The 16,396-nt window shown below is 52.0% G+C and overlaps 4 protein-coding genes across 7 annotated transcripts in view; 1 reads left to right on the top strand and 3 right to left on the bottom strand.

The window, feature by feature from the left end:
* LOC105567232 overlaps window positions 1-8,396 on the top strand; it is a 12,445-nt gene extending 4,049 nt beyond the window's left edge. For 3 of the 4 annotated variants that reach the window (XM_012021925.1, XM_012021927.1, XM_012021928.1), the window contains 5 exons: window positions 2,139-2,372; window positions 2,573-2,817; window positions 2,889-3,060; window positions 3,179-3,420; window positions 4,050-8,396. In XM_012021925.1, coding sequence (XP_011877315.1) covers window positions 2,139-2,372; window positions 2,573-2,817; window positions 2,889-3,060; window positions 3,179-3,420; window positions 4,050-7,641 — 4,485 coding nt within the window. In that variant the 3' untranslated portion in view covers window positions 7,642-8,396. The remainder of the gene's footprint in view (window positions 1-2,138; window positions 2,373-2,572; window positions 2,818-2,888; window positions 3,061-3,178; window positions 3,421-4,049) is intronic. The other variant, XM_012021926.1, reaches the window with a different exon arrangement.
* A 252-nt stretch (window positions 8,397-8,648) lies between these two features.
* On the bottom strand, window positions 8,649-9,298 carry LOC105567230 (probable peptide chain release factor C12orf65 homolog, mitochondrial). Its single transcript, XM_012021923.1, has one exon. It carries the CDS (start codon window positions 9,294-9,296, stop codon window positions 8,787-8,789), a length of 510 nt encoding a protein of 169 aa, XP_011877313.1. The 5' UTR covers window positions 9,297-9,298; the 3' UTR covers window positions 8,649-8,786.
* On the bottom strand, window positions 9,277-10,729 carry LOC105567231 (LYR motif-containing protein 2). The gene is made up of 2 exons (XM_012021924.1): window positions 10,138-10,729; window positions 9,277-9,355 (listed from the first exon to the last, which is right to left on the bottom strand). Exons 1-2 carry the CDS (start codon window positions 10,294-10,296, stop codon window positions 9,317-9,319), a joined length of 198 nt encoding a protein of 65 aa, XP_011877314.1. The 5' UTR covers window positions 10,297-10,729; the 3' UTR covers window positions 9,277-9,316.
* Window positions 10,730-10,769: 40 nt separating this feature from the next.
* LOC105567226 lies at window positions 10,770-16,382 on the bottom strand. The gene is made up of 10 exons (XM_012021911.1): window positions 14,718-16,382; window positions 14,036-14,320; window positions 13,197-13,961; window positions 12,851-13,067; window positions 12,577-12,773; window positions 12,266-12,502; window positions 11,999-12,162; window positions 11,771-11,906; window positions 11,511-11,680; window positions 10,770-11,442 (listed from the first exon to the last, which is right to left on the bottom strand). The coding sequence occupies exons 1-10, from the start codon at window positions 14,817-14,819 to the stop codon at window positions 11,337-11,339; spliced, it is 2,379 nt and encodes a 792-aa protein (XP_011877301.1). The 5' UTR covers window positions 14,820-16,382; the 3' UTR covers window positions 10,770-11,336.
* Between the last annotated feature and the right edge of the window lie 14 nt (window positions 16,383-16,396).

Here is a 16,396-nt window from a genome sequence, read left to right as displayed (position 1 = left end):
AAAATTCGCAAATCTGCGTTGCCCACTTAGCAACATGTGCATTGGCTACGTAGTTCAATGTCCACGTTTTCAATGTCCACAGAGGGCGTATCGCATTCGCGTATCACGAAAAACGGGGCCGTGACATCTCTCAGGCTTCTCTCTGGTAGAGATAACAGATGCCCCGCATGCGGGCCGGTTGAGCTAATAGCAAATTCGGTTGGTTGCACTAGTGCGCACACCGAGTGCACGCTAAGCCTCGTTTCCAGTTCTTATATTTAAAGATCGCCTTGAATACCTCCTGCAACATTTCTTTTCTAGAACAATGGTCTGCGCAACGTTTATACGAATCGTTTTTTGACTAAATACTTTTTGTACATGTACTTAAGCAAAGTTAAATACAACAAGTGACTATAAACTAGTGCAAGCAACCGAACTCGCAATAAAGCCTCGTCTACACGACGAGGCGTGAGGCGCGGCGCAAGGGCGCGGGCGTTGGAAAGAAAATTATTTTATTCCGCCTGTGCCTGCGCTCTTGCGCCGCGCCTCACGCCTTGTCGTGTGGACGAGCCTTGAGACTCCGTAGACGCGAGTCGACCAGTCGGAAGTTTGCCGCGAGCTTCCTGCGTTGAAATTGAAAGCTTTCGATCCGCGGCTCGACGCGTTTCCGCGCAGGATTCTCGGCGAAATCGGAGCCTCCGGTCGTCGTCGCCGGAGAGAAGCGGAGGTTTCGTCTCCCTTTCGCCGTTTCGACGAGGCGACGACTCGACGGGACGAACGCGAGAGAGCGGAGCGGCAGTGCGCGAGTACAAAGTCGCCTCGCGACCGCCTATTAATAGAGCAGCTGTCAAACCGTCGCCGTTGTCTGTTGACAAACAAATCTCCGCGAAACCGGCGCGCCGCGCGCCATCTGCGCAGCCGCGCGCGGAATTGCCCGGCCCGTGCGCGAAAATTTCGAAAAGCGGATTCGCGGGGCGGGGAGGGGGGGAGCGACGGGCACGCGGCGCGCACGCGGGAGGACGGCGTGCGCGACGACGGCGGCGGCTGACGGGAGTCGCGCGCGCGTGTCCTCGCCGTCTCGTCGTCGGGCGCGAGAGGAGCGGAGGGCGGACGCGCGCGCCGTCTCCAGGCCCCCGTGCCAAGCTGCTAACGGCGAATAGCCATTTTGTGCGTGACAGTTGTCCGCCGCGGTCAGCAGTCGCAGGCGAGTGCGAGTGCGAGTGGCGTCGTGTCGCGCCGTCGCGTCCCGTGTGGCTTCTCTCCGCCCGGCCGCGCGCGCTCCCTCCCGCGTCCTCTCGAGCGTCGCCTCGTCGACGCGACGCGCCCCCCCGGGCTCCGCGCGTCCACGGCTCTCGCGCGCGACGATCCGCGGAGTCGCCGCCGCCGCCGCCGCCAACGCCGCGTCGGAAACGGGACGTCGACGGAGACTCCCCGTGGCTGCCCGGAGGGAGGCGCGCGTCCTCGCCCGGCCGTCGCGTCGCGAATGCGCCGTCGCGATCGCCGCCGCCGCTCGCGCCGGGGCGCGCTCCACGTGTCGTCTCCTCGCCGCGTCCGCCTCCCGGTGTCTTGGACGGAGCACAGCTGGCGGCCGACGCGCCGCGTCGTATTATTAGAACAACGCTATGCGCGCGGCGGCGGGCGGCGAGTCGCGGCGTCCGCTACGCGAGGCTCGGTCGCGACGGCACGCGCTGTAACGGTCGGCCTCCGCCTCCGCCGCCGCCCGAGGAAAGCCGCGAAATCACTTGACGTCAGCGTAACGCGATGTGAGCGTGTGTCCCCGAGTGCCGCTCATCGCGTATGTGTGCACTGTGCGCGCGCGGCAACGCTTTGCTCGTTGCGCAAACGATAAACTTCCTCGAAAGTCGGGCCGTCTCTGTCGCGCGCTCGCTCGCTCGCTCGCGAGACGGGACGGGACGGACGGGGCGGACTCGCCTCGCCAAGGTCTCCTTTGTCCGCGCCGCAGGAGCTCGAGATATACCCACGGGAGAGGCCGTCGCGTTTCAGCTCGGAAAGAATGCGCTCTGACGTGTCAGTTGATCGTGTTGATCGTGTCCGCTTACACCTGCCCGCTCTTCTGCCAAGCCCCTCGCGCCCCCCCGCCTTCCCCGCCGCTCCCGCGCCCGTCTTTACTCCTTCAACTCGCTGCTCTCTGTTTCCAGGCGGTCGAGTTGTTTCTAGTGCGCAGCGTGAATCTCGTCGCCAGCGATAGAGTGGACAGGGCGGGCCACGCCAACTTGGAGAGACATAGATGGGTTTGCAACATCAGCGGAGGCAGCGGGGGACCCCGCTCACTGAGAAGCGTCGAAGTCCCGACTCCCACACCCCCGACGCCGTTGCCGAGCTCTGAATGCCCCTCGTCCAATTCTACTCTGCGGGGTCAAACTACCAGATCTGTAAGTGGCGAGGACGAGACGCGCCGCGCAGAAAGTACAGTGTTGTGTTGATAAAGAGAGAGATTTGTCTCGCCGCGCGTCCTCTCTCGATACTGTCTTATCTGTCGCGCGAGCAACGTTGCGGTAGGCGAGTTGAAAATTTGTCAATCGATGGGGTGCAACGGCGCGATAAATTGGAAAATTGTTTTGTGTTCCCGAAGAAATCGCGGGTGGATGCAATGTTGGAACGTGCTCTGACGCAGCCACAACAGTGTTCCGTGGATCCACTAAACAACGCCCATAGTTGGGGAATTCCTATCTGGACGACGGACAAGCTTCAGGATTGGCTCGACAAGATCTACGAGTCTCTCACGAGCACCTCGAGCTTGAAGCAAGTCAATCAGCAGAGCTCGACGAAGCTCAAGCACTTGAAGAGACCGTACGTCAAATTTGACTCTATCCACAGGTAATCGTCGCCAGCGTTTCGCTCACGCCCGGCTTTCCGCGCGTGAAATCACCTCCCGTTTCTATTTCTAGATCTACTCGACCAGTGTTTCTGGAATTGCCGTCGTGGCCCACGTTGAACTTTGACGGCGATCCTGGTTCGTGTCCCTTCGACGCAAAGAAGCAGGAGAAACGAGAGAGCAAATTGACAAACAAAGAGATCAAGGAGAATAAGAGGGAAATTGAATCTGTAAATAAGGCGGAGGTGGTGCATTATTCGCTATTATATAAGACATAACGTATATTGAGATAAAACGGTACCAAAAGTTACCGGGTCGAATTTCTACGTCAAGGTCATGGGCAATTTTCTTTCGTGTGGACAGGGTAAAGAAATGACTCGGAGACCCCGTGCCACTGCCGCACGTGCCCGCAGAACGGAACAGCTGGTCGCTGGCTATTGCGAGATTTGTCGTGTACATTATAACGATTTGTCCAAGCACGTGCAAAGCGAACAGCATCTCAACTTTGTGGGGAACGATGACAACTTCTTGTCGTTGGACACGCTGATCAACGCGGGCGCCAACGTGGAGGCGTTCTTAAAATTGAACCGAACAAAGGACATTGAGTAAGCATTCGCAAGTGAAACCTACAATTTTTCTTTAATTTCAATCTCGCCGATATTTGTATAGTTTGAATATTAGCCGCGTTCAGCATTGCTCTCCCTCCCTTGCCACCTCGTTCCCCGAAGGCACACCGACTCCTCCGTTACCGCGGACGGAATACTTTAAGCGTTCGTTCTGCAGCTTCGCGGCCGAATCGTGGAACAAGTTTCCACCTGAGGTTCATAATGCGGGAACTGTAGGCGACTTGAAACGCAAACTCCTTGCTTTTCTACTTTGATCGGATCATGAAATTGTTTCGACTCCTCTAAATACGTTTCTGTGCAACGCTTAATTAGCGACACTCGTGTCTATTGTGAGTACAGTTAACAAACGACAGAATGTCACTACGTGTTAAGGGTCTTTGTCCTATTTTCTTCTCTTTTATTACACATAAAACAATAATGAAACTGTCATTGCACAAAAGTACTTCCTCACTTGTAAGCATTACTAGTGTGTAGCCCGTCTAACGCTTTAGGGGATCTGTCCCATTGCCCTCCTTCGCTCACTCGGATTTGCAATGCCAAACGCAGCTGTAGAATACAAGTGTCCACACATTCGCGCGTCTGATTAATTTCCGTGTGTTGTCTGGTAGAAAGGACTGCGGCTTATTCCCCAACGGAGATGGCAATCTTCACAGCGTAGTACTGCCCGAGGAGAAGGTGAACAAGAACACCAAGACTTTAAGTAACTTTACCGTGGACGAGATAAAAATGGTGAATGGTGCGCGCAGAAATCTTAATCTCAAGTTAAGCTCGTCGCACAATCTACGCGCTCGCACGAAACACGAGAGCGGGCATCTCCTCAGGTCGAAGGGCAGTCCGTGGCACGAGGTCGACAAGAGCGAGAAGCTGTACGACAAGTTGGAGGGCTACACCATCAAGAAGCGCTCGAAAGGCACCATCTGGATCGAGGAGGACGACAAGTACACGGAGGACATCCTGAAGGAGCCCAAGCACGAGGACTACAAAATCAGAACGTTTCCGAACAATATCGAGTTTTATAACAGTAAGGAAGATAATATCAATAACAAGCACGGTAATCTGGATCCGCCAAAGTTACAGTCGGTGATCGTGCATAGAAATGCGCAAAACGGTATTATAAACTCGCGTCACATATCGGAGGATCCAGACTATCTCGGTAGTAAAAATGAGTGCAACGGTGACGAAAACTCGGGTGTCTTGGAGTGCGCGATAAAAGCGGTCGGTGTCGACAGTGGTTACATTGTGACGAGCTGCAAAGACGATTCGTTTCAGAGAAACAATTGCGCGCTGCCGAGTACGGAGAAGGTGACGGCGGACGCGAGGAAGTTGAGCGACGCGAACGAGATCGTTTGCAACGGGCATAGCGAGCAGAGCGACTTGAAGGCGTCGCAGGGAGAGAACGCTCGGCACGCGAGGCCCAGGCATCCGCGCGTGAGTCGGAGGGGCGGCAGAGGTATCAGGGGTCGATACCGACATCGACTGTCTGTGGAGGAGCGTTTGATAGAGGACAATCGCGCCTACTACAAGGTGGAAGTGTTGGGTAACAAGTTGCGGTCGAGCGCGGCGCCGGGCGGCAATTCGCAGCACGCGGCGTTCAAGGATGGCGAGGACGAGGAGAAGAAGGAGGCGCCGTCCAACGAGAAGCCGGTGGTGGTGCGGTTTAAACGTGTTAGGAAATCGGAGTTGTCGTTACTGAGCGACGAGGCGGAATCCTTCATGTTCGGCGAGCCGAAGCGAGACGATTCGAGCGAGCGAACCAGCGACGGCGAGCAGAGCAGCGTGTTACCGAGGGACACGGACAGCGAGACCCACGAGAACGTCAATTCGTCCGTGTCGTTGAACTCGAGCCCCATTAAGCAGGAGATCGTCGAGGAGGACTCGCAGGACTCCGTGCACCTGGGCAGAGCGAGGAAGAGAAGACGTACGCAGGCGGAGGCGTTCATCAAGGACAATACGGACTACTACAAATTCGAGACGCCTGGCAGCAGGCTAAGGTACCAGGCTCCACTGACCGGTATCAAAGACGCCGATGGCAGTAGGGAACAAGGGGCGACGAAGGCATCGGAGGATTGCAGGCCGCAAGCCGACAGCGTAGTCGAGAAAGTTTATCCGTCCAAGCCGTCGGCGGAGATTGAGAAGATGCAGTTCTCCTTCGAGTCGGTGCCTCTGTCCGAGCCGTGGTACCAGACGTATCAGCGTCAGGACGCGGGCGCCGAGTTTTGGCATTGCTTCAGCGAGTGCGAGGCGATGAAGCCATTTCTCCTGCCGTACGAGATCGAGAACTTCCAGGAGACGTTGCTGAAAGCGCAGAACAGAATGGAGAGCGGCAGGAGAAGGGGCCGCGGTCGCGGCGCGGGCTGCGCGGGCCGCTCGCCGAGGAAGAGTCCGCGCTGCCATGCGTCCACGTTAGCTATTATGTCCACCATAATCCGCAAAAGGGAACAGCAGTCGACTCTACCTACGATAGAGGAGTCGCCGTCCGTCAGCAGATCACGCGTCAACACCCCCAAGGCGTTCGAACAGAAGCCGGAGCTCAAATTAGACGTGGACGAGGAGATAAAGGAGATAGCGAGGACGATCGACGAGATGTTGAGCGCGAAGGGCGAATTGGACGACTCGTTCGAGCCCGATTTGGATGTGGCGCATACCGAGAGCTTCTGCGAGACGAACCTGACGAAGGGCGCGCCGCCGAATCTGCTGGAGCTACTCGACAACTGTCAGGACATGACCAACTGTCTGGAGAACAACTCGTCGTGCGCGAGCTCGGAATGCGGCGAGATCAGCACGGATATTCCGCTGAAGCGACGGAAAAGGAGAAAAAATCGGACCGGCTGGCCAGTTGGTAACAAGATGAAGAAAAAGATACAAACCAACAGCAAGATCTTGACGGACTGCGACCGGGAATCGTTGGCGGACAGGAGGCTCTATTCCGACGACGCCTTAGCCGGACGTCACACGCTGGACAACGGATTGTCGGAGACGAACGTCGCAATGGCCGCGGAACGGCTGGGTCAGAAGAGCGACGTGGACGCTGCGTTGGAAGCCAGCACTACGTCTCACAAGCCGTACCATGAGACGCTCGGCAAGAGGAACAGGAGCGTAGAGGCTGTCGGCAACGACAGCACGAGCCTGTCGGCCTGTGCAAAGGTGTGCAAGGATTACGTGGAGTCCGTTCTCGAAAAGGCGTGCGACGACGGGACGAACACGAGTCATCTGTCGAGCAAGGATTATCCGTGTAGGAAAGACCTGTCGGAGTTGGCGGAGATGTTGGGTAACGATTCGGGCAACGACGAGAATCACGAGAACCAGAAGAACCTGGCCTTCGGCAGGAAGGACGTGAACGCGATCGCCGAGAGCCTGGTCGTCGCCAAGTCGTCCGTGAGGAAACAGCGGCAGCGCGAGCACGTCGCGAGCAGCGCCGACAGCTGCGAGTCGCGGGACACGGAGATCGAGAACCAGGACAATCTGCAGTTGCAGCAGTGTAGAAAGGAGGAGACCGGTATAGTTCCTAAGAAACACCACAATTCCACCGGCGAGTTGTCGCTGCCGAAGCGGCAGCTGCGCGGCGGCAATTGCGAGGAGAACTCGTCCGACACGGGGGAGTTGTCGAAACACGGCCGCCACGGTATCATGTTCGCCGCGACGAGGCGCGGTCGGATGGGCCCGCGGCGGCGGATCTACTCGAGGAAGCGCCAGTCGAAGGCGGCCGTCACTCGCAACAGCGTCAACCTGTCGTCGCCCGATCGCGTCGGGATGATTTACGAGGACGAGAATTGTAAAAAGGACGCCTACTTGAGTATTACGTCGTGCAACAAGAAGCGGCAACAGTCACCGGCGAGCGGCGGGGTGCGCGGCGGCGTAAAGCGCAAGAGCGAGGCCATCTCGTCGTCGGACAACATCCAGGAGTCGTCCGACCCGACGATGGATCAGTGCGCGCTGTCGGAGCGCGTCAGCCCGTCGATGCTGTCGTCCACCGAACTCGAGCAGCGTCGCTCGAGCATCGAGTTTCAGCCGGTCGTGCGGATGATGAAGCTCGACGACCAGGTGGACATGGACCACGGTATCCTGTCGACGGTGACGGTTGCGAGCAACCGGCGGCTGAGAAGCTCCGGCGGCTCACCGCCGCGCTCGAATCCCAAGCCGGCGAGAAAGCGCGTCAAGTCCGGCCGCGGGCACTTCGGCCGGTGGTTGAAGAACAGCTGAAGACCTGGAGAACGGAGGCGGAGACGAAAGAGGCTGTATTTCGGCTTAGATTTCAACGACGCTGGCCGGTTGTCGATCTCGCAATCCGATATCTCATCCCGCCACAGTGTACATTGTGTATAAAAATATTATTTGTGTACGTAGAATAGTATTTAACATTGCATCATAGTATTATATATATATATATATATTATATATATAATTTCTCTCTATCTCTTTAGTGATGCCATTCTACTTAGTGACGTTCTTTCAGGTGGCTAGTTTTAACACTCCCCACCCGGTATATCCCACTGTGTACATTCTTTAGATGCGGTCGTTGTGTTCTCAGAGACGGGACAGTTGTATCTTTTTCTGTTCTTTTTTTTTTACTAGTACCACGTCGTTCCTTACCTTCTTTTCCTCCTTTGTCGTGTCGTTTTGTGTAAACGAAAATTGGGTACCACTTTGATGACAATCGTTTTGTTCGGATCATGATTAAGGATTATCTCTATTTAAGGTATATTACATTTTAGAGTACGCAAGACTGCATACAGCTTTATAACATTGTAATCATGTACACGACACACACACCACACCATACATGCATACATACACGAGATACGCAACACACATTTCCGTTATATTGTGTATATTATTGAAGGTAATATTCTATATTTTCAATTCCTGAGTATATCCACATTATTTCAAGCAGAATTGCTGTAAATGAGTTCAGAAAGAGAAATTATTATTAAAGAATACAAATTTTTCATGAAAAATTATTTCATTGCACCTGTTCGTGACTCCACGTGGCCCTCCTTGGATTCAATTGGCGGCCAACAAGTTCAACCAACTCTGATTTTAGACTCAATATTCCTTGCCCTAATTGTAATTAAATATTCGCTATTTTTGTTATCCTAATTGTAATTTAAGAGACCAGCTAGCAGGAGACTACGGCGCAGTTAACAGTTTAGTTGCAGCTCTAGAGTGAAGGGAAGCTTCTGTATCTCCAGAGACTGAAACCAGATAACTTACGGTGTAAGTTCATTGATCTTTAATGAATTCAATTGGTTATAATTAACATTAATAAGCTGTAATTTCACTTATTTCCAAATCTAAAGTCAATTTAGGTACAGCCTAAGAGGTAATTTAACACGAAACGGCTCGCGTCACGTCAAGCCTTCGCGTTCGCGGAACGCTCTCTTCATCTCGTCCAGCTTTCTTCTTTTGTAGTCCTGTCGCGCCCGCTGCTTCTCCTCGAGGACGCGTATCTGAGCCTCGATGGAGCGCTCCTTGTTCAGCAGGTTGTCGAGCTTGGTCACCAGGATTTCGCGGGCGCGCTTCTTGTTGTCCCACTGACTCCTCGTCTCGTGGCACTTGACAACGAGCCCGGTGGGCTTGTGCCTGAGCAGGACCGCGTTGTTCGTCTTGTTGGTTGCTTGGCCGCCCGGACCGCTGCCGCGGACGAACTGCTCCTCCAGATCGGCCTCGTCCAGCTTGGGAACGTTGGAGTAGTCGAGATAACGCTTGAACGACTTGCCGCGGACCTGCACGCTCTCGCGATTAATCGCGACACCCGCCAGCAGGAGCTTGCGGCTGACCGTCGAGCGAATGCCACTGTGAACCCTGAGACACGTCAACGCGGACCTCGCCAACATGACTCTGCCTTGAATTCTCATGCGTCTCCCGGCGCAGCGAACTACACCACTCTCTTGGCTTCCAAGAACTTCATGCCCTTCTGTGGAAGATGGAATACAGAAGTTATTGTTCCAAATTATCAACGGAGCTTTTAAAGACTATTAACTTGCATACAATTCAAAATTTAACTACTGGGAGAGAATTTAAACGTCTGAATATCAGATATGTAGAGAAAAGTCCCCTAATGTGAGAGAGCGGAGTTTCTGCTAACAATAAGTTAATAGACATCATCTATTGGTTTCACCATAAATTTATTGCCCTTGGAGTAAAATCTGTTTAGTGAAAAATTCATTGGTAGATCGTGGTGCCACGATCATAAAACTTGGACGAATGTGGTATGGTCCGATGAATCATCGTTTACTTTGTTTCCTACAAACGGCCGGGGTTTATGTATGGAGAACTCCCAAAAAAAAGCCTTACGATCCGGACTGCCTACTCCCCACAGTGAAGCACTATACCTTATTAGTTAACAAATATTGTGTGTTAGTCAGGTGTTCACATTATTTTGTCCACCCCCTGTATAACGCCTTTCTTTTTCATTTTAAGTTTGCATTACGTATGATACGAATATATCTTCAACACGCGGATACAAATGAAGCAAAAATCAAGAGCGAGGATTATGTAACATAACAGAGAAATCAATCCTGCTATTATATGCCGAATTCCAGTGTTGAAACTTGTGTCTATGTTAACAAAGTGTCTTCAACCTCGCTTCAAGATTATTCCGCACGGTATGTACACTTTAAGTAAATAACGAAATGGTTTGTAGGTTAGAAACAACGAGAGGTTATAAGCGGCACGCCGCTCGCGCTGCGTCGTCACCTTCAATTGGAAGTCTATCGCCGCCTCGTCGGACAGGCCCTTGTTACGTCTGAAAGCCGTCTGGATCCTGTCGCGAAAGTACTTCTTGTTCGTGAACCTCACAGTCTCGCCGTATCTCAAAATGTCCTTGTAAAGCCTCAGGACGACTTGGCGACTCATCGCGGACTCGTCGGGCTCGACCGAGACGACTTGCACGTGGTGCACGGACACGGGACACCGCTCTATCGCGTCTCGACTCGGTGTCGCGTGACGCTGTGAAAGCCACGCCGTTCCTCACGCGGATACCGGACGCGAGAAGACGCGCGGTGCCGCGGACGACATGGCCGACACGTTTCTTTTGTGTCGGATCAGCTGACCGGGGACTAACGCGTGCACGAACTACTACGCAGGACGTGCGAGCTCGGTTGGTTTTATTTTAACGACGGGTTGTCCCGTGACACTCGCTCGTTTTACGAAGGCGCCCGAGAAGGATCGTTGTTTCGCGCAGCTAACACCACAATTCGTTAAATCCTGATAATCGTGGGGCGATTAAAATAGAAAAATGATTTTACGCCGAGCCAGTCGAGAGCAGATTTCGCAAAGTGTCCGTTACGAAGTTTTTCAGTAGAACGACAGCAGCGATGTAAGCAGAATCTATTAACGGAACACGCAATGATTAATTGCACCGCAAAGCCCGAATAAAAGCCGCTATCTTGTAACGATTTTATTTAATTGAAATCAACGACAGATTCTTGGTTGCTACCATCAGCTAACGAATTGTTTAAGTACTAGATAATCAACTTTATCGAAAATAGGTCTCGTGAAGATCTTGTAAATTTTGTCAGCAGGGTCGGCAGAAATATAATGAAAAGAGCTCGGAGAATATCTGTCATTCTGTCTACTTGAATGAAATGACATTCTGTCACGTTTCTACTGTCAATTTGCTGTAGGATTATGTCTGATGTAATGGTCTGTTCGAATCTGCAAGGCAGCTGCCAACATTTTGCTTATTGCGAATCTGACACATTTGTCTAACTGAATCGGATAATATGACGCTTGTATTTAGAAATATTTCAGGAAAAAGTCGCTTGGCTGGAAAGAAAGAGACAATTTACAAAGACGCAATATTATATTTCCAAAATTAGCAATTTATAATATAAAATATCTCAAATTTACGCAAAGTCTCTTGTACAATCTCTTTTGTGCAGTCTCAAGTAGCGTTAGAATTCTTGGAACTCTAACTCGAAAAGCTTCTGTATGACGTCGTCTATTTGCAGCTCCTTCGCGATCTCCGTTATCAACTCGTCTACGAGCTTATCGGATATCCTGCGCACAATATTATTCGTTGCACACATATTTGCTGAACAAGAGTAAGACGGTTGTACTATACTTACCAAGCGACAATGTCCCACGGTTTATTTTGCGTGTTGCTAGAGTACATCGGAATCGATTGCATCGACCGCTGATACTCGGCCTTATATTTCAAAAAATCCATCTCCGTTTCCTCGGAAACGACAAGCTCGATGTTGTTCAGCGAGTCTACCACAAATTTTCCTTCCTTCATCTGCCGCATTCGTACAATCAACGTACAGGTATTACATTTGTGCGATTCTCTTTAACCATTCTTCAGTGTTTATTTTTTAGTTTATTTTACCTTGGCCTCAAAATCCGGCAATTCCGTTAAGCTATCCGCTTGACACGACGCGTCGCAGTAGCGAGGTGGCTTTGATACACTTTCTATCGACGACACGCAAATCAGCTGCATATTCTCGCCGTTTTTCCGCATCGTCCTTCAAGGGCAACATATTATGTAAGTTGAATCTCATTTTGTTAGCTATCAAACGTAAGAAATATTTATAAAATGTAATGTGAACACTCATACCTATTTGTCTCGAGACATTCGCATTCACTGCCTGAGCAACATACGTCGCAGCTTGCGTTGAACTTCGCATTCATGCTTTTAGCCGACTGATACTTCTGCAGGAATTTCATTAATGTCTTCGTACAAGTTTTAGAATAAACTGGCCCCGTTTCTAATTCATTTTGCTGCACGATAAAATTTAAATTATCAAGCTAGAGATAACTGAATAACCTCATTTAAAGAAAATATCTTTCAGAGATAATTTGGGCAGCAATCGCTGCAGTTCACCTTATTGGAAACCAAAGACATGAAGTCTGCTATAACCGGCACCAAATTAGACAAATGTTCCTCTGTAACCGCCTCTCTTTTCACGGATTCGTCGTCGTTGTTTGTGGAAGTGTTCTTAACAATATTCTCTATGGTTTCTAATTGCTTCTCGTCCCGCAACCTGCCAGACCGCTTTCTCGCTATTCTCCTAGTGGGCATCGCGTTATTATGTCTCTCTTGCGTTTCGAAGTTGCTGCCCTGCAAAGTGAACAAGGTATTTCAACTTTGACGCTACAACAAATCTATCTCATATCTTGTAATAAATTCTTTACGTTGTCCGAGTCTATGGATAATATATCCATCATGGTCTTTATATCCTCCTCTTTTGCGAACGCTCTGTGTTTTCTAACGTCAGCCTGATCCGCATCCTTAGATGTTGCAGAACTGGGATACGGCTGCTCCGATATTAGCTCGTTGGAGATCCTTTTAACGTCTATTGCACTACACCTCTTATCTTTTTGAAGGTAATCTAAAAGTTAATGCACACAGTGTACAAACTAAAATCAACACATATCGAACTTGACGATACAAATGGATTTTACATACTTGTCTTGGGTTTAGAATTAATCTTGGAAGCTTTGGTATCCATGCTGTACATGCTCAGCCGATTGGACAATTGTTTGCGACTGGGTCGCTTTTTATTCGTCGAATGTGGAGTGAAGGACGTCACTGAGGGAGTTTTGTTGGAATCGAGCAAGTCATTGTCCGTGGGGACCTTCAACTTTGACAGAACGGCATTGCACTTGCTCTCAATCTCCTTCCCCTGCGAACACGCAAACAACTTGTGAGCAAATTCGAGTCTAACGTTTCTACTATTTTCGCAAAGCGTGAAGAGAATACAAAAGAGTGCGATCGTTGATCGGTCAACATAGATTCGTATTAATAGCGTTACCAGCGACAGAACGTCCGTGTCCCCCGAATCGAAGTAATTCAAGTGGAGCCGGTCGCACATGGTCTTCAGATCGAGAACCACCTGCAATATCTCTCTGAGCTTTCCGGGATGTCCCTTGGGAATGGAGCTGGGGACGTGTTTGCAATAGGCGACCAACGCGTGCAGCAGCAGCTGATGCGCGGCGAGAAGCTTGTGCTCGATCGCGTGCATGTGGAGCCCCAGGTTTCGGCGATTCGGCCTTATTATCGCGCGTGGCGAGATGACGCACATATGCCTGCGGATATCCTTGACGTATCTGTTAAGATCGTACAGATAGTTCCTGGAGAACCGCACGACGAACTCGGCGACGCACTGCTGCCGCCTCTGCAGCTCCTTGATCCCGTCCGGCGCCGGGATGTTGCCCAGTCTGAGCGCGATCTCGTCCAGCAGCTCGCCGACCCTGCGCTGCATCGTGAAGATCTTGCGCATGGTGAACGGGTCCGGCCGCACATAAATTACGCCGTCGTCGCGGCGCGCGCTGCTCTCGGGACTGGAATTGTACTCGACGCCGTCGTTGGTCGCGTGGCGCGGCTGCCTCGGCGGTGGCCGCCTCCGCGGTATCGCGTGGCCGGAGCGGGACTTTCTGGCGTACGACCTGAAGTCCTCGGGCGCGCGCCTCCTCTCGTTGCTCTCCTCGGGGATCGCGAGCAGCAAGTTGGTGCTGGCCGTCCCAGTGTCTTTCGTGCTCGGCGCTTTCTTCGCAGCCGAATCCCTGATATTATTTACCTATTATTATGTGAGCTTTAGCGGTCTAATCAACGGTCACCTCGTGATGCTGCTTTCGCAGAGAGTTCGCTTACTTTCGGCTTACGCTTCTGACCATTGCCACCGGCCTTGTCGCACTCTCTCGCCGTTCCATCGGACGCAACGTCGGTCTCCAATTTCTTGAGTTCCCTGTCCGCCTCCCTCATACCCTCGTCCAACAGCTGCTTGATACTCTGAACGGACGGCTGGATGCCACCCTTGCCGTAGTCGTTGAGCTCCTGCCGCCTGACGAAGGACGCCCACACGCTCTCCTCCTCCTCCCGGCATCTCTGCCTGCGCACGTCCTTTACTATGTACTTGAAGCGATTTGCAGGCACGTACTTTAACAGAGAAACGTAAGATCAGCGTTTTGTTTCGTATCGAGCGACAATCAAATGAGGACTCGAATAAACAAGTCTGTCGAAAACGGATCTTGTGATCTACAAATTTTCCTGGCAGGGTGTCGGCAAGGATCAACAGAATCTGTTAACTTGGAGCTTGGAGCAAGAAGCGAAAGGGAACGACAACTCTTAGCTTCCGGCGTAAGGAAGCTAAACCGAGAGCAAGCGCGAGAGCTGAAGTAGGAGTAGAGGAATAGAGTTGATTCGTTTCCTCACTCCACGCGTTGTAGACGACGCGTAACGTCGCCGGCCACCGGGGGGGACGCGAGACGCGGAACAACGTACGCGCCGGCTCGAGGCTCCGCGGGGGGGAGGGGAGAGGGGGAGGGGGATCTACCTTAAAGTTAAAATCATCGTTTTCATCCCCGGAAAGGTACGGATCCTCCGTCGCGTCGTCGTTGAGGTGGACGGTCCCCGCGGGGTTCAGGAGCAGCGACATCCTGCGTCCCCTTGGTTATGTCCGGTGCTCCGAGGGGGGTGCGCGCTCACTCGCGTCCCCTCGGCCGTGCCATAAACAACGGGCACAGAAGGGGGGAAAGTGCGGTCTTAAAAAACGGGACGCCGCGGCACGTATCCTTGCATGGGAACGCGCTGGACGGGACTTGGGAATACGAGCGCCTTGTCCGGACTGCGTGCAGGCTGAAGTTGGCGCGACGCGCGAAAAATCGATGCCCCTTCGACTCTCGGATTCTCCGGGCGCGGCGCGAGGGGGGGGGAGAAGTGGTTCAAGGCCGTTCCAATGATACCCGATCGATTTCCCGGCGATTACGTTTCGCGGAAGGAAATTCGGATCGCGGACGCCGCAATCGCCACGTCGAACGCGCAGCGTTTTCCGCCGCGGCAATTGAGACGCGCGAAATCTCTGTCGATCACCCGAGGAACGAGAGAGAGAAAAAGTCGCGACATTCGAGCCCGGGCGGAAATTTGAAATTTAAATCACGCGGCGAGCATGCGGGCCGAATCAAAAGCGCGGTGGAAGATGCCCAAATAGCTCGAGCAATCGTTGCCCTGTACGGGAATTCTGTAACTTGCTGTCGAGGTTTTTCGATAACGTTAACTGGGAACAACCAATGAAAATCTGCGTCTTTTTCGAAGATCGTCCTCGCCATTGGCTGGTGGCACAATTTTGGCTTGGCCGCAAACCGACTCTGCGTATAAAAGAATTCTTTCCGCGTCCGAGAAAGATTGAGCTCAAAATCGTTGACATAAAAGCAAATGTCTTTCGAATTCTTAGAGACATCTATAGAGTATAAATGACGCGGAGAGGATTCATCTCACAATTCGGGAGTCGAGAGAGAATTCTTTTTACAGTTTTTATATTTTCCGCGCTATCGAGTTGGCTTACCTCGGTTCTCGCCAATGTCGTTTAACTTTGATCTTAGTTTAAATTATCTTTTGTCTTTTTCTAACTGCCCATTAAGCCCGTGCCACACTACATATTGCGGATCACGGATCGCAATTCAACCAATCGGGTTCAAGGCCGCCTCGTCTGATTGGCTGAAATATGATCCGCAATTTCAATTCGATCCTCGATCCGCAATACGTAATGTGACACGGGCTTTAGGCCTGGTCTCACCAACGTCGCTCAAGGCTCGGTTTCACGAAACGTCGCTTAACAATCTAGTTCAATTCATATTTGTCTCTTTCTAAAGAGTAACAGTTGGAAAGAGAGCAAAGAACGAATTAAGCTAAGCTTAAAGTTAAGCGACGCTTGGCGAAACTGGGTCTAACTTGAGGCTTAGCTGAATTCGTTCTTTCCGACTGTTACTTTAGAAAGAGACAAGCATGAATTAAACCAGGATCAAAGTTAAGCGACGTTTGGCGAAACCGAGCCTTAGAATGAGACACAAGATGATTTAAACCGAGACCGCCCCTTCGGCCCGTATGACGGTCGACGAGAGGCGAAGGGCTAAGGGCGAACGGAGCGGGGCGAGTCGGGGCCGCGGGTTTTTGTCGCTGCGCGCTCGGAAGCGCGCCGGCTACGCGAGATACGATCGGAAGAGGCGTGGGCGCGGC

The sequence above is a fragment of the Vollenhovia emeryi genome, unplaced genomic scaffold (assembly GCF_000949405.1).
Source record: "Vollenhovia emeryi isolate VEMERY1.0 unplaced genomic scaffold, V.emery_V1.0 DF939139.1, whole genome shotgun sequence".
Lineage (NCBI taxonomy): Eukaryota > Metazoa > Arthropoda > Insecta > Hymenoptera > Formicidae > Vollenhovia > Vollenhovia emeryi.
The sequence above is the reverse complement of the archived record's forward strand: the minus strand, read 5'-3'. Positions and strand labels throughout refer to the sequence as shown.

Coding starts and splice junctions, on each gene's coding strand:
- LOC105567230 (XM_012021923.1), bottom strand. CDS start 9,296: ATGAGAATTCAAGGCAGAGTCATGTTGGCGAGGTCCGCGTTGACGTGT.
- LOC105567231 (XM_012021924.1), bottom strand. CDS start 10,296: ATGAGTCGCCAAGTCGTCCTGAGGCTTTACAAGGACATTTTGAGATAC. Junction 9,356..10,137: donor CGATAGACTTCCAATTGAAG/GTGACGACGCAG, acceptor CATCTTCCACAG/AAGGGCATGAAGTTCTTGGA.
- LOC105567226 (XM_012021911.1), bottom strand. CDS start 14,819: ATGTCGCTGCTCCTGAACCCCGCGGGGACCGTCCACCTCAACGACGAC. Junction 12,503..12,576: donor TATCCATAGACTCGGACAAC/GTAAAGAATTTA, acceptor TTCACTTTGCAG/GGCAGCAACTTCGAAACGCA. Junction 11,907..11,998: donor GAATGTCTCGAGACAAATAG/GTATGAGTGTTC, acceptor TTGCCCTTGAAG/GACGATGCGGAAAAACGGCG.